The 15256-nt window shown below is 38.4% G+C and overlaps 1 protein-coding gene across 1 annotated transcript in view; it reads left to right on the forward strand.

The window, feature by feature from the left end:
• C5H4orf50 (chromosome 5 C4orf50 homolog) overlaps positions 1 to 15256 on the forward strand; it is a 77731-nt gene that overhangs the window by 36842 nt on the left and 25633 nt on the right. Inside the window, 4 exon segments of the mRNA XM_054031179.1 lie at positions 5968 to 6016; positions 7093 to 7223; positions 8251 to 8496; positions 9658 to 10081. Of these exon segments, the coding sequence (XP_053887154.1) occupies positions 5968 to 6016; positions 7093 to 7223; positions 8251 to 8496; positions 9658 to 10081 (850 nt within the window).

A 15256-nucleotide genomic window follows, 5' to 3' on the forward strand; every position in this document is an offset into this window, starting at 1 on the left:
TAGCCTCATACAGAAGCCTACTATATGGCTGGAGGAATAAAGACATTTGGGTTCGAGAGCGTTTTGTAAAACTGGGGTGCTTACCCTGTAGATAATATTAATAAAAATTAATCAAGAAAGATATATGGTGCCCTATTTTTTTTCTCCAAAGCCTCCCAGCATTATACTGAGGGTAGCATTGCAGGACTGGTTCCTAGAAACAGTTCATTCATTTTTCAGTTATGAACTGCTAGTTTATTTACCAGCAGAAACAGAGATGGTTCAGCATGGATATATACCAGGTTAGTGCAGATATGCCTGCTTGCAACCAAAACTTAATTACATTTTTAAAGTATTTATTATTAAATGGACTTTCTGCTAGGAGTGTCCATTAAGAGATTGACCGAGGAAAGGTTTTTTCTCAGTACTGTACTTCATTTGTTTGGCAGACAAATTGCACCAAGAAACTCAAGAGCAGAAGCGACACATGTATGCAATAAGAACAACTTGTTTCATGCTGTTAAAGCACTTTCTTAGCTCCCGCTGTGCTCAGACATATATAAACAACATGAAGATTTTTGGGGTTTTGGAATGTAATACCATTCAGGGAAAGGCAACACAATGACTTATGGCAAAGTATGACCATAAGGTTATGTTGATGTTTCTTTTCTGCATGTTTCACTGTATTTCATATGGCAGTGAAGAGGTTTGTTTGTTCTTCTAATCCATTTTAAGAGCTGCCAGAAATAATACTTGCTTCTGTATCTTGTTAAAAGAGTGAGTTAATTGTATGTTACTTGTACATTGGGGTCTTGATAAGACTCAAAACTGTGTTCAGTTTAACTACTACAATTAGGAAAGTGATTTAAGATTGTCATTTGGTTCCATAATCTTTTGGAGTTTTCACTTTCCCTTACTCCCCAAAACCAATCAGGTTTATAGTTCAGCTTCTCTGTGTGTGTGTGTGTGTACTGTAATTTGTATGCAAAAACTTGAACAGAGTTATAATTGGTAAACTTTGTTCTTTTAATCTATTGTCACAAAAATCTTATAACTAGAAAGAGATTAATCACTAATTTACATGACAGGTGGAGTGATTACATTCTATCCTGGAAAATATTTATTCTCAAAGTTAATGTGAGATGGAAGAGTGCTGTTGTACTTGAAGAATTAGTCTGGGCTCTGTTCCTGGTTCTACCTTATGCTTTGAGTCTGACTTTGGACAAGTCACTTATTCTCTGTCTACCGCTGTTTCTCATCTAAAAAGGAGGTAACATTTCACTGCTCCCAGTAGCTGTTGAGGAGACAAATTAATTAATATTTGTGAGGTGATCAGATGTTGCTGTGGATGAGTGCCATGGAAAAGCCAATCAATTATATTAAAAAATACAGTGCTGAAACTCATGTTTACCCAGTTATGTGTTCAGACCTGTTCAATAAATATAGGTACCAGCATAAAAATAATGGATTGAGTTTTGTAATTAGCCTCACTGTCAGCAGGATCAGGATCAATAAATTATATATATCCTGTGATAGACTATACATGTTCATTCCACTTAACAGACAAATAAAAGACAGGATGTCTGCCCCAAAGGGCTTCCAGTCTGTAGCAATGGAACTCTGTACAGGTGCAGATGGTCCAATTTAGTAGATTACAAAGCAAGATCGGAGCCTAAATTAATTTATAATTTAACAAATAATGATTGCAGTGACTGAAGAGACAGAGAGCATTCATTCATATCCATGTGATACATTTTTGATTTTCATAATCAACTATTAAATAATGCAGTCCTATAGTATATTGAATTTATTTTGCATCTTTGACCATTTCACTGACATTTTGTCAGTACTGTTCTCAGCAAAAACTACTTCTAACATTCCAAAGCTACGACCAGCTTTCAAACTGCCACTAAACAATCAATCAGAAAGGAATCTAACCCAAACATTTCCTCCTTTCCCCATAAATCATCCCCAACATTTCAAAGGGTGCTATAGAAAACCCCCACATAAACAGAGTTCCCCCTCCTAAGATTCCTGATAGAGAATTGATTTTACTCATTTCTGGACCAGAGATAAATTTAAGGTCTGATATCTTGAAACTCATCAGGCCTCAACACACCTAGTTTATCCTATTGGGGAGCTGGAATTCAAGGTTTTGCAATGATATAAGGGCTGATCCTAAACCCATTGAAGTCTAAGGCCCACAAACTAGTCTTTGTGGTTCAGGAGACTTTAAAATTATAACTGTGTGGTTCATAGAAAAGCTATTTTAGATCCCCTTTTAAGGTGCTAGTTTTGATTCTCCACTTCATTTGAGTTAGTACAGTTCCCAATGCAGCAAGGAGCTTATGCACATCACTAGGGCTACTCACCTGGTTAAAGTTAACCATGTGCTTAAGTGTTGTGCTGAATCAGGGCCCAGCTGGCTGGTGACCATTGCATTCCATAGAGTATGAATTTATTAAGACTACTTGACCAAAAATGTTTTCTTTCCAATAAAAACCCTTTCAACTAAATTATATTTGAAAAATTGTTAACAATATTAAGGCTATATGATATATATGATATAAAATGAACAACCTAGAAGATGTAACTTTGAGTTCATAGTGCTGGCTAGATCCTCAACTGGTGTAAATCAGCATTCTCCAGTGACTTCAAAGGTGTTATGCTGATTCACACCAGCCAAAGATCTAGCTTGAATTAAGCACAGGATAGCAGTCATCACTCTGAATTTCCTGGATTGGTTAGTTTTACAGCCCAACATTATATATTTAAACTGGTTTTCAGTGACACATCAAATTCAGTTGACTAATGAGGTTGTGTTTTCCTAAGTTAACCTTCAGTATCCTTGTTTAAATACCAGGCTTTCCACTAATGCCAGGATACAAATTGATCTAATAAGCTTAAGGGAAGCAACACCTCTGGGAGCATGATCTAAGTCCAATAAGATGGGCAGCTTCAGTTTAAATTGTGCTGGAAGGTTTTCCTCACTTCTAAGCAATGCACCATGTGCAGTATTGTTTGTTATCATTAATTTACTTGCTTAGAAGCCACAACTAAACTGTAAGATTAATTTCAGCTATTGGTCATCCCCAGAATGTATTTCAGTGTGGCCAAAAATAAAGGCCTATACATAAGATCTTGCATCTCTTCTATAAGTTGTGCTAGAGGCACATATGTTGTTTGGGGCACTTTTAATGTTCATTTGTGTCTAATATAAACAGGAGGAGCTGGGCACACGGAGAAATAACTGTAGTTTATTTCTAAACATGGTCTCATTGTGAATTCTTCCAAAAGACCTAACTCCTGAAGACCTCCTTATAGTAATGGTAATTGTGATGGAGTGGGAGTTTTTCATAAATATTTTGTATGAATACTGTGTGTGCCTCGGTTTCCCCTATGAGCTGCCTGGTTAACTATGTGAGGGGGAAAGGTTGTTTGCAGAGATTCAGGTGTGATTGACGCCTGCCTGTGCGGGGCTTGGGCGTAGGCCCATGCCCATGGAGAGCCTGAAAAAGACAATGGCCTCTCCAATTGCCAAGACATTTGGAACCTAGCAACTAACGACCTTGGATGGCCCACCCTCTGCAGGAAGCCAGCTGCTTGTGACCAGTTGGAGAACAAAGGGCGAAGGAGGATGGCCAGGTGACCCTGTTTCCCAGGAACAAGAACAAAGGACTAAGACAGGGTCCCTTAGGGTTGTTCAGTGTGGGCTGTTGGAGGGGAGGAGAAGCTTCTGGACTGGGACTACAGCGGGGTCAGAGAGGATTCTTGGCTCAGGACTGACCCAGATGCTCTTTGCTGTCACTTTCTGTTTTCTATGTTAACTAAGGACTTCCTATGCTGGGTTCCAGACATCTAATAAACCCTCTTGCTTTTACAACACTGACTGAGCGTCACTCCAGTTAAAACAAGTTGGGGGTGCATTGCTCCCTTTGGGTGTGTAAGTCTCCCTCAGGTGCCCAACCCAGGTGGACTCACTGAAGGGTGCTCATGGCGTGAAGCAGGGGTACTGAAGGCTCCTAAGTTCAGACCCAGGAGGCACTGGGCTTACCCCAGTGAGAGAGTGTGACTATAAGGGGGTTGACACACTAAATGGGTCCTCCCAGGGACAGTTCAAGAGCACTAGGGACCTGTGGATCCATAACAGTAATTAACTAGACAACTGAAAATCATAAACACAAAACATGATGAGGTTTTAAAAAATAAAAAAGTATATAACCAACGGTTACTTAGATTATAAGCTCTTTAGAGAAGGGCCTGTCTTTTTGTTCTGTTTGTACAGCACCTAGCACAATGGAGTCCTGGTCCATGATTGGGTTACCTTGGCTCTATGGTAATACAAATTAATAATAATAATAAATAATAATAACGTGGTCAATTGTTGCATCCAATTTGTCTGTCCTTTCTTTGAGCGTTGCTTAGTTAGATTGGAAGCTCTTTCTGCCAAACAGCTTTTCTTCCTCCCTGCTTATAATGTGCCTTGCACAATAATAATAATAATAAGGATAATTAATAAAAAAGCACTTCCCAATAAAGATTATGTCAATGTGCCCTGATAATTACGTATCATTCCTCCCTACTCCGTTCCATTCTGTTTTGGACCATAACAACGCTGTCAGGGGAACCACCTCTATTGTGTATTTTCCAAATTTCCTGAGATATGTATCAAGTTCTGGGGGAGAATTTGGACGACAAGGAGACAGTGTGGCCAGAGTTGGAGATAATGTTCTAATCTGGGCTGGATCTCAGTGAAAACCAACCTGCGAGCCTTCAGAGTAAATAGTAATAGTTTAAATGGTAAGAACACCAGCTTCACCTGGCATGAATGGGGGCTGTTTATATCTCACTTGTGCTTCAGATTGCTAAACTATGACTGGCTTGCATGGCAGTGCAGGGGACTAAGAGAGTTTAACATGGCCTCCATCAGTCCCTGCCACGCCCCTCCTCCCCCCTCCCCCAGCTATGCATGATCTGTCTAGATCTTGTCTTGAGTCCAGGCAGAGAGGGGAGAGTAGAGGCTGCAGGTTCAATACTTCAAGTGGGTAAGGAGTGGACATAGCCATGGCCTCACCTCTCCAACCTCTGTGCTGAACCAGGCAATGAGCCAATGCCACATACTCCCCTCTCTCCTCTCTCCCTCTTACAAACCTGGAGCTCTGGAGGAATTGTGACTGAATTGCATTTCCTTTCCAGAGCGGCTCCTGAGACAACGCAGGCCAGAGTTTTTCAGCTTTCATAGGACACATTGGTTTTTATACATTTGCCTAAAGCTTTAAAGAAAGGAAGTACCAGGTATAGAACTTCTCCAATTGAGTTAGCACTTTGATTTCTAGGACAGGGGCTAAATGATGAACAGAACAGTAGAACTGCTTCCTCCACCGTGCGAGGACAACTTTTTCTGAGGTTTCTTGGGTGGAACAATGGAATCCGGTCTATTTTTATATAAATACAGCTTTATTGCCTACTATCACATGTATCAAATTTGAAGAAAATAGGCTTAAAATGACTTTCCAAAACACCATAATAAAAAAAGATCTCCACATAAAGGGTCAGAATCTGAACTTACCCAGCATTTAGGGAGGAGAGTTGCTCTGGATCTTGGAATCTAGTTCTGGTTCAGCTCTAAAGCCTGTTCCTATGAGGTGTTGATCATTCCTGGAAGGGGATGAGTGCCTTTGACTCCCTTTTTAAGGCCCAAGATTCGTCACAGGATCAGGCCTCTAGTTATGACATCACAGGAGCAGACAAAGGGGGAGAAGGGGAAGGAATAGAGAAGACTGTATTTATTTATTTTTCAAATACAAGAGGGCAAATCCATTGGGCGAGGTATGCTATATTTGACCTTCAAAAAGATGATTGAAAATAGCAGGATACAAAATAACATATATATATCTATAAGTGCTGGACTCAATGCCCTTTTAGATGTCACATTTGATTCAGATAAGCAGTTCTGATCAATAATTGTTTTAATGTCTGTTCTTACAGAGACGATCCCAGCAATTTGTAATACCTGAGAAGACAGCACACAGACCAGGTTAGTATCATTTTTATTTTAAAATAAAACTGCTTGTAACTTAGGTAGTTTGGAAATTGTTTTCTGAACCTCACACATAATACACTATAGATGTCGAGAGACAGGTTTTGCTTCAATATAAGGCAGGAAGACAGTTGTCTAGAGCGGGAAAAAAAAACAAAAACTACTTAGTAAAGTAGCATCCATAGTCAATTGTTAAAGTATTTTCTAAAGTTCTTTATGGTCTTTTATTTTCCTGGTAAGTGTTGCCTCCTAGCTTCAGACAAAATGTGCAGTGAAAATTGTCCAGAAGCATTAACTCTTTTTTCTCCAAACATGTAAAGGCTTAAAAAAAATGTGGATGCTTTTCACGTCTTATCAGTGTGTGACCTCACTGGTGGGATAGCAAATTCTTCGAACTATTCTAGCAGATTCTTCTCCTACACCCCTCCCACTTGCTATAGTCTATAGAAACTATAGAGGAAGACGAAACTCGTTCTAAAGAGAGTTTGGGAAGGTGGAATTAATTATTGAAAAAATGAAGGGGCAAAAATTAACTAATAGAAGAAATAGTCTGAAAATTCAACATGTAACTTTGAGGGGGAAGCACATGTACCCTGAGAGGAAGATAGGGAAATGACTTGTGGTAGGGTTGAGTCACATTTTGGGAACAAAATTCTCAGTGCTGTCTGTAATGCTCTAGGAGTATCCCCTCCCAGCCCCCCCAGGTTCTTGACCAGGACTTCACAACAATTAAAGTAGAGCCTGACCCCAGAAACTCACCCAAGGTTTTAAATGTAACACAGTGTATACTTTGGGAGTTTAGTCAGTATTGTAAAAATAAATATTTAGAGCATTCTTGTTCAGTAATACTCATGGTTATATACCTTACTACAGTTACTTTGATTCCTGGAGCCCTCGGTATCCTGAGACATAAAACAGTGCTGGTACTGAGAAACAGATACTTGTAAAAAGGACACTTCATGTATCAGGTCATTTTAACCAAATGCCAAGTGGATTTTTATGTAGAGTATAGGAAACTAAATGTATCACGTCTAGAAAACTTTTGATGATTTGATGCTGTGTTTTTCTGTTAGCGTCACAGACTCTTATGCCTGCTGGGGAAAACAGTGATTTGCATTTGAGTGGGTCATTGCATTCTAGAACCTGCACCGCTACTGCTGACTTTCATCTGTCACCAGAGATGCCTCAAACTGTGCTTCCTGTAGTGAGTAAATTCTGATCCACTAATTTTAGAACCAATCTCTTCATGCCCTAAAATGTTTGAATACTGTCCTTTGTAATCTCCCCATCCCTTACGGCCTGTCAGCCTTCTAATGTATGTTTGTGAGTACTAGGCAGACCTGCTGTGATTTCCTGAAGCCTTCTCTGGCTTACCTCACTGTCTTCATACTAGTCTTGTTAATAAATTTAATTATAACAACTAAGGGCTTGTCTACACTACCGCTTAAGTCAATGTAACTTACGTCATTCAGGGAGTGAAAAAACCACCCCCCTGAGTGACGTAAATTATATCGACTTAGCCTGGTGTAGACACTGCTTTATGTCATCAGGAGACACTCTCCCACTGACATAGTTTCTGCTTCTTGTTGAGGTGGAGTAATTACGTTGACAGGAGAGCACTCTCCCGTTGACATAGCGCATCTGGTGAAGACAAGCATCGAGGCAGCTGCGCCAATGTAGCGTGGTAGTGAAGACAAGCCCTAACTCATTACCAGTTTGAGCTAACCCCCACTGAAAATCAAAAGAAAGACTCCCATTAACTATTAGGCCCTAATTATTGGGCTCCCATCAATTGTTAGGCCAAAATTAGGCCCTAGAATGAGAAATAGCATCAGATGATCCAAGATCTCTGAACAAAAGTAGGTCAGGGGATTTTTGTTTGTTTGGTAGGAGAGCTCTGGATACTTTCACTTAGATTCTTTATTTTGGGATTGAAAGTGGGGCAGTGAGAGGGATTTCTAGGTGCTATCTAGAGTCAAGCATAGACGATGGTAAGAGACATTTCCACTTTGGATTGACAAAAGGATGCTTCCAGGGTACTTACAAATGTTCAAAGTAAAAATAATGTATTATCCTTCTTGAATTCTGTAACTGTGGTTTCTGCAAAATTGTTTTTATAAATATTCCTGCAACATGTTCAACATAGTGACTACTGTTGATCGAAAAACAAACCATTCCTATCAGAAATATTTTCTAACCTGAATTCCTGATAACAGCATTCTTGGTTGCAGTTACTGCATCCTGTTGTAGACACTTCACAGGTCAATGGACAGCCAAATAATCACGGGACCTACCAGGCTGAAGTGAATGAGAAGGCGAGGCCAGTTCCTGCAAGCTTTCTACAGAAGTCAGATGACATCTGCTGTGCTCACACAACTCAAAACAAGTGCACTACTTCTCCTTTAAAATTAACATGCCCAGAGAGGATCATAGCCTTGCATCGAGAGCTTAGACAAAACCATCGCAGTAATTACCAGGTCAATAAATCACTTTCATAGTTATTAATTTAATGAGATCAATTATTCTTAGCCGTCAGTTCATGGATCACATAAATATTTAAATACCTTCTTTATTGGTAGTTAGGACAATCTGAGGAAGATAAACACACATTATATTTCATTATGAATCTTCTTACCTATTGTTTAAGAATTGATAGTTGCTCCTAGAGGATGTGAAAAAAAAATCCGAGGTTTGTTTTCACCCTTGCAGCTCTCAGTAAGATTAGCTTTGGAAATTCCAGGATGGTAACAAACAAACAAACAAACAAAAAAACAACGGCAAAACCTAACCAATATGTAGCTACTGATCTGCCTTTTTCTTTCTTCCCTTTTTTTTTAATGATCCAATTATTCCTGTGCCCTGAAGCTCTTTGTAGTAATTTCCATTAACTGCAGGAATTCTGTTAAGGACAGAGCTGATCAATTGCAATTGCATTTGTCACAGTCTGCTGCTATACTAAACAAGCAGGAGATTTTATCCACTTCAAGGCAATACAACCACCTTTTAACTGTACAAGGAAGATGAGAGACTGCTAGAATAAAAAACATCCATGCCAGATCTTGCAACATTACATTGTTGAATTTTCATGATGACCTGAGAATAAATAACTGAAATAAACCCACCAAAAACACATTCTCTGTTTTATTACAGTAGACACATAAAGAGTCAAGCATGTTCCAAATGACATGTGTTTTAAGGCAAGAAACTGCTCCTTATACTAATAACACAGTAACAGAGGTATTATTCTGACAATGTATTAACAAACAGAACCATTTAGACAGCTGTATATTTGTGCCACTCAGTCCCTGCTTCCTGGCAATCTATACTACAATAAATCATGTATATAAAGGACCAATGATGTTACCATTATCATCAAAGAACTATAGAACTTAGAGATGGCAAAAAGCAAAGAACTTTTTGATCATTTAGTCCATTTCCCTGCTAGTGCAGGAGCTTGAGAGTTAAATTACAATGAAAGCATAACAGACATACTGTACAGCTCATAAAATGGAAAAGTACTGCTGACAGCAGTCGTAATGCACAGAATCACATGGTCTGTTTTACTATATCTTGATAGATGCCTTTTTGTGGTTGCGAACATTCAAAAATTACATTCTCTTCTCCTCTGTCCTCCTCAGATACCTTCATTTGCCTCTTTCAATTCAAAACTGAAAGCAGATTGCAATTTGTCCTCTGTCTGTCATCCAGCCCAAGATGTGACTTCCCAGCCTGTAGTGTCAAAAATGAACAATTCACTGAAACTTTCAGACAGGAGCTCTTTCCATCTCATAAATGGGAGGTACCAGTTGTCTAAATTTGATGACGTATTCCAGAGTCATACAGGAAATCAGCATGCAGGTGCTGTTCTCCAGGGAAGGAGAAAGAAAAATGTCATTATGAATAACACATGGATCTCAGGAGAAAAACCAGATGGCTCAACCTCAGCTACCACAGCAAAAAGCTATTTGTCAGATGTGTTGTCAGCAAGTAATAAAGGTCAAAATCCTACTGGGGAGAAATCAGCTGCACTGGAAAGAGTAAAAGCCTCAGAAATAAAACAAGGTAAAAAGCCTTAACCATGTGATTTTCCTGTTGTTATAAAAATATTAATCTTGTGTGTCTGCTCTCTGTGAGACAGACTAAGGGAACGTGCCAACTTTAAAATAATCTATTTTAAGCATACAGATTCCCTGACCTATGTAACTAATAACTAGTGGTGGCTAGAAAATGTATTGGAAACAAAATTTTTACAACAAATTGAATAAAATTTTACCGACAGTTTTCTTCCATTTTGTCACCAATTCTGCTAATAACACTGCAAACCATCCAAACCTACAGAATTTTCAACATCCAATTTACCTTCCAATTTTCTTTCTATTGTTAGTTTACTATTTTTCACTTCTCTCGGTTTGGATTATGAAAATCAATTAAGTCAGTTTCAGGTTTATTTATAGCCCTTTGCTTCAATGTACAATGGCAAATGCTAGAGGAGAGTTTTTATTTGTTTAATGACTGTTTCCTTTGGAATTCAAAGACATATATAATGGACATAGGTTTTATGAAAGGTAGTTTTGTTTATTGTCAGTGGATCTTAAATTATACATTTTTATGTTTAGCTGAATGATAAAGCAGTGTATTCCTTCAGGGTTTAGGATCTGAAAAATATCACTGCATGACTGTTTAAATTGTTTCCTAAGGACCAGACTGGATGCCTCTTACTCATATTGGTAAATTCGCTCACTCAAGGTGTCCTGTTGGCTGAAATACTGGTGAGGGTAACTTTTTATCATTGTGACTAAAGGAAGTTACAATCTGGTTTAAGTGATGTCTTCATCCACACATGTTAAGGTTAGCCTGTTGTATCATCCCTGCAGTGTAGTCTTTCTCTTGTCCTCTATTTTTAGTTGTGGATAGCACCTGGAAGAGATGCATAAAAGAAGAAAACCCCACAAATCAATCAGTGATGGAGGCAGTTGGTTCTCAGAGTCAGAGTTTGACATGGAAATGTGAACAGATGATATTAAAAAGGCAATATGGGATATATAGGGCGATACAGGGTAATCTTAGTGCTTCAAGAAGAAGGATAAAGTGATTCAGTGGAGTGGCTCTAAGAGTTTTAATTACCATTTGGAAAGATTTATTTCACAATGAATAACTTTTAAAATGATATAAGCCTGTATTAGATGTTGTCTGCACAAGTGAATTTTAGGAAAACATTCCCGCCAGTTCTGTCACCAGTTTACCATCTTTTTTAGCAGTTTAAACCAGGAACATGGTGGTAAAAATGCCAAAGCCACTGGAGCCTTGGATTATACTGAGTTCCCACCAGCCCTAGCCCTGGTAGAAATTCTCTATTGTGTAGCCAGTTCAGAAGATGTAACGGAACCATCATTCTGTACTTTTTAAAACAGGATTTTTATTTTTATTTTTATCAGTGAAGTACCCATTTTGGCATGTGTCAGTTACATGCTCCTCCTTTCCAAGCTGGTTGATCATTCTTTTGGCCCAGCAGAGGAGTATTTTGCTCATTATTATACCCTTCAGAGATCAGAAATGCAGGGCATTGACTTGTTGTGAGGACACCTTAACACAAATGTACAAGGGCTGTATTTTCATGGGGAAACATCTGTTTTTGCTTGGGACGGTAAGGGTACAATTACACATGGCAATAATGAAACTGATCCTTGTTCAGCGCCTTCTATAATAGATACGCACCAGCTGCCAAGGGAAAAGCAGAATATCTCAGCATGCTTTCCAGACAGATAAGATTCCCCTTGGGGCTCCAAAACTCAGGCTCCTACTGCTGATGGTCAAAATAGCACTATGGCATCTCTGCCTGCAATTCCTAATGCTTAGCCAACAATTCTATAGACACAAACACATAGTAAATAAAATGTCAAACTGCCTTTCTTAACGCTAACAAGCTTCCAATATGGAAAATGTGTATATTTTAAAAATGGCAATATGTGTGTTGGTAAAATGATAAAGTACATTAATAGCCATTTTTATTGAAGCTTTGCCTTCCTGATATAAGCTATGGGATGGATGTTTACTCATAAATTTAGTCTGTAGGCCAAACCCTGGTATATTAAAACATGTTACTATATAAGAAGATTGGCCCAATCATCCCACTATAGGGCCTTTGTGAATAAAGGTTACTTACCAGAGTATGTTTTGCATATGTGCATATGTAATAGATTCTGAGAAACATTTTCTTTGAACACCACCACTATAGTGTAAAAGAGAATAATCAAATAAAGCAAATGGATTAATTAAACGAATGCAAGATTGTGTCTTTTTAGACACAGTGGACTTCAATTAAATACTAATAATCCCTACGTATTAAAAAATGTATGTAGCAAGTACATTATTTCTAAATACAAAAATAAGTACAAATATCGTGGTTGCCATTGGCTAACGGTTATAAGCCAATGTAGTGGACAAATGTAGAATTTTAGATACTGCGCTGGGAAAATGAGAACTTTTTAATGGTAACCTCCATAGATTGCTGTATGCAGCAACATAAGAAAAGGCAGTTCACCTGAAGTTTTACTTCCTTAATCTTCCCCTCCATCCCTCGCCTGCACAGCACCCAATAGAGTGTTCAAGTGAGAAATGATAGGTCAGTTTGTACCTATATATATGAATAAAGACTATAGGATGTATTACATCAACAAACCATGATCTTCAAATTTTTTAAATATAATAATTCATTATGTATAGAAGCTAGCTCCAAACTATGCCAATCACAGACCAGATGGTCCATATATTGGTGTCCTGCCAAGTTGAGGCCCTCTGGGACTCTGGGTTTACCACTAGGGCTTGGTGAAGTGTTCATAAAGAATAAATCAGTGACTGTAGCTCTTTATTCTGTGTGAACAATTTCAATAAAAATAAGACCTGGGTAAATAATAAACATGTTACATGAACATGTGGCCATGGATTGCTTTCCGACTATTTAAGTCTTTAGCGATTCTCTATTTGTTAATTGTGGCCTGTGAGTGGTGACCTTAATCAGATGATATCATTTCTGCTCCAGCTGGCTGATCAAAACAGTTATGAATGGAAGGAAAATGGATTCCAATATGGCCACACAAACACTTTTAGCATGAAGCTGCATACAGATTCACATGCAAATTCTTGCACAGAAAAAGAACTCATATAAAAGTTCACAGAAAACAAATAAATCAAGTTGATAGTACCTTTTGAAATGAGCATATTTTTGCAATATTTGCCCAGATTATATTATTTTTTACACTTGAGATTCCCAGTCTTAAAGCCAAAGCATTTAATCTTAAGGGCAAACTCTTTTAAAAAATAAATAGAGTATACATATAATATGAAGTATATGGTGATCTGATGAATAAAGTGTTCATAGGCATTGTCATGTGAGAATGGTAAAAAAGCATTCACTTTCTTCCAACACTGAACAAGGAACTTTATTAGAACAAGAAAAACAATAATATCTCTAATGATGCTTTCTCCCTCTTTGACTCTCAGCTTCACTAAAAATCTCATGCCTAAATCCTAAATCCCATTCCCTTCCTGTCTTTTTTTTTTTTTTTTTTTTGCTACGAATTTAAAAAGATACAACACATATCTTGACAGGCCATAAATGAGTTATGAAGGTCATTGTAAAAGAATGCCAATAAAACCCATGTACCACACCATCATGCATTGTGCATATGCCACATATTTTTTCAAAACAACTATCTTAGAATTGTTTTACAAATATTATTCACAAAAATTTTCATACCTAACCACCTATAACTCCAGGCTCCTGTAGTGTAATGTTTGAAAGGGAAAATTAAAATGATTACCAATAACATTTTAGAAACCTCTAAAAAAAAAAAAGACATGAAATAGCTTTCCCATAAATAATAAAGTCCCAGTTGTAGTGTCATTAATTCCAGGACAATCAAGAGATTCCCAAAGGGACACACATGGTCTGTGTAGCCTTTTGGGAGTCAAGGAATCTCCACTGGGGAAGGAGGAGGATCTGGAAAACCTTTGAAAGGAGATAAGGTGGCAAAACTCATCGCTTTCATTACAACAGTGATGGATTATGCCAGCATCCACTTACAGGTTCACTTGTGGATTTTGAGTTCCTATGATATGGATATTAAATTCCATTATAGCTAAGGACTATATTCTGTCCTCATGTCCTGCATATCTTGTATTTTGTATCATGTAATTTGCATAAGAAAACCAAGGGTCAAATCCTCCTCTGAGTCCATCAGGTCTATGAGGAAACTGAGTGAGGTTTCTCTTGACTGGCATCAGTGTAAATACAAGTAGAATTTGGACCCCTATATTTAAGGTACATGCAACATATTTCTCCTGTCCTTAAGAAAGCAAAAGTATCTTGTGGACATCACTCCTGCTGTAGAAAGACACTGACTTAATTTCTCCTTAGAGATAGCGTTTTTGTTTAGGCCTTAAGCTGACTAGCATTAAAGCCACTTACTGAAGCCAGATGAAGTGTGGAGCAAGATTTATACAGTGCAGTCCTTTTGCTAAAGGCCTGATTAAATCAAGAAACGCCTACATCTGTTTGTACATCTACAGTCTCATCAGGTCAGCCAGCTGGTAGCTTTGATTTTAGTCCATTTCTGTTGAGACAGCTTCTTCTCCAGGGGAATAAATAGGATGACAGAAGGTGCTAGAATGGAAAACTGACTGTTTCAGAAGCTCTGGCTCATAATATTGTGCTAGGAAGATTATCATTGTCCTTTCTATGGCCTTGATCCTGGATGTCTTTGCATGGTGAAGTACATTGTGTGTAAGGTTGTTGCCTTCTAGTACAAGTGTAGGCTTGGCATAAGCACCAGGCGTGTTAAACAGTAGGCAGAGCTCTTTGCATGGCCCCCTTTTCTACTTGCAAATACAAAGGGAAAAAAGAAGTGGGGCCCGAGAAGAGAATGAGTGCCTTTTAGGTTATGTCTACACTCTGTGCTAACGTTGAGATTCCCAGCTCTCGTATAGATACTCACACTAATTCTCTTTGAGCTAGTCAAAGTATAAATAGTAGTGTAGCCATGATAACATGGGCAATGGCAGCACAGCTTAACCATGCCAAATACAAACCCACCTGAAGCCGGTGGGTACATACTCGGCACTATTAAGCTATGTTGCCACTGCTGCTGCCTGTGCTACCACAGCTACACTGCTATTTATACTCACATTATATGTCTTCACTATATGGGTAAGTTGACCTATGGTATGGTACTCCAGCTA

Source organism: Malaclemys terrapin, chromosome 5 (assembly GCF_027887155.1).
Source record: "Malaclemys terrapin pileata isolate rMalTer1 chromosome 5, rMalTer1.hap1, whole genome shotgun sequence".
Taxonomy (NCBI): domain Eukaryota; kingdom Metazoa; phylum Chordata; order Testudines; family Emydidae; genus Malaclemys; species Malaclemys terrapin.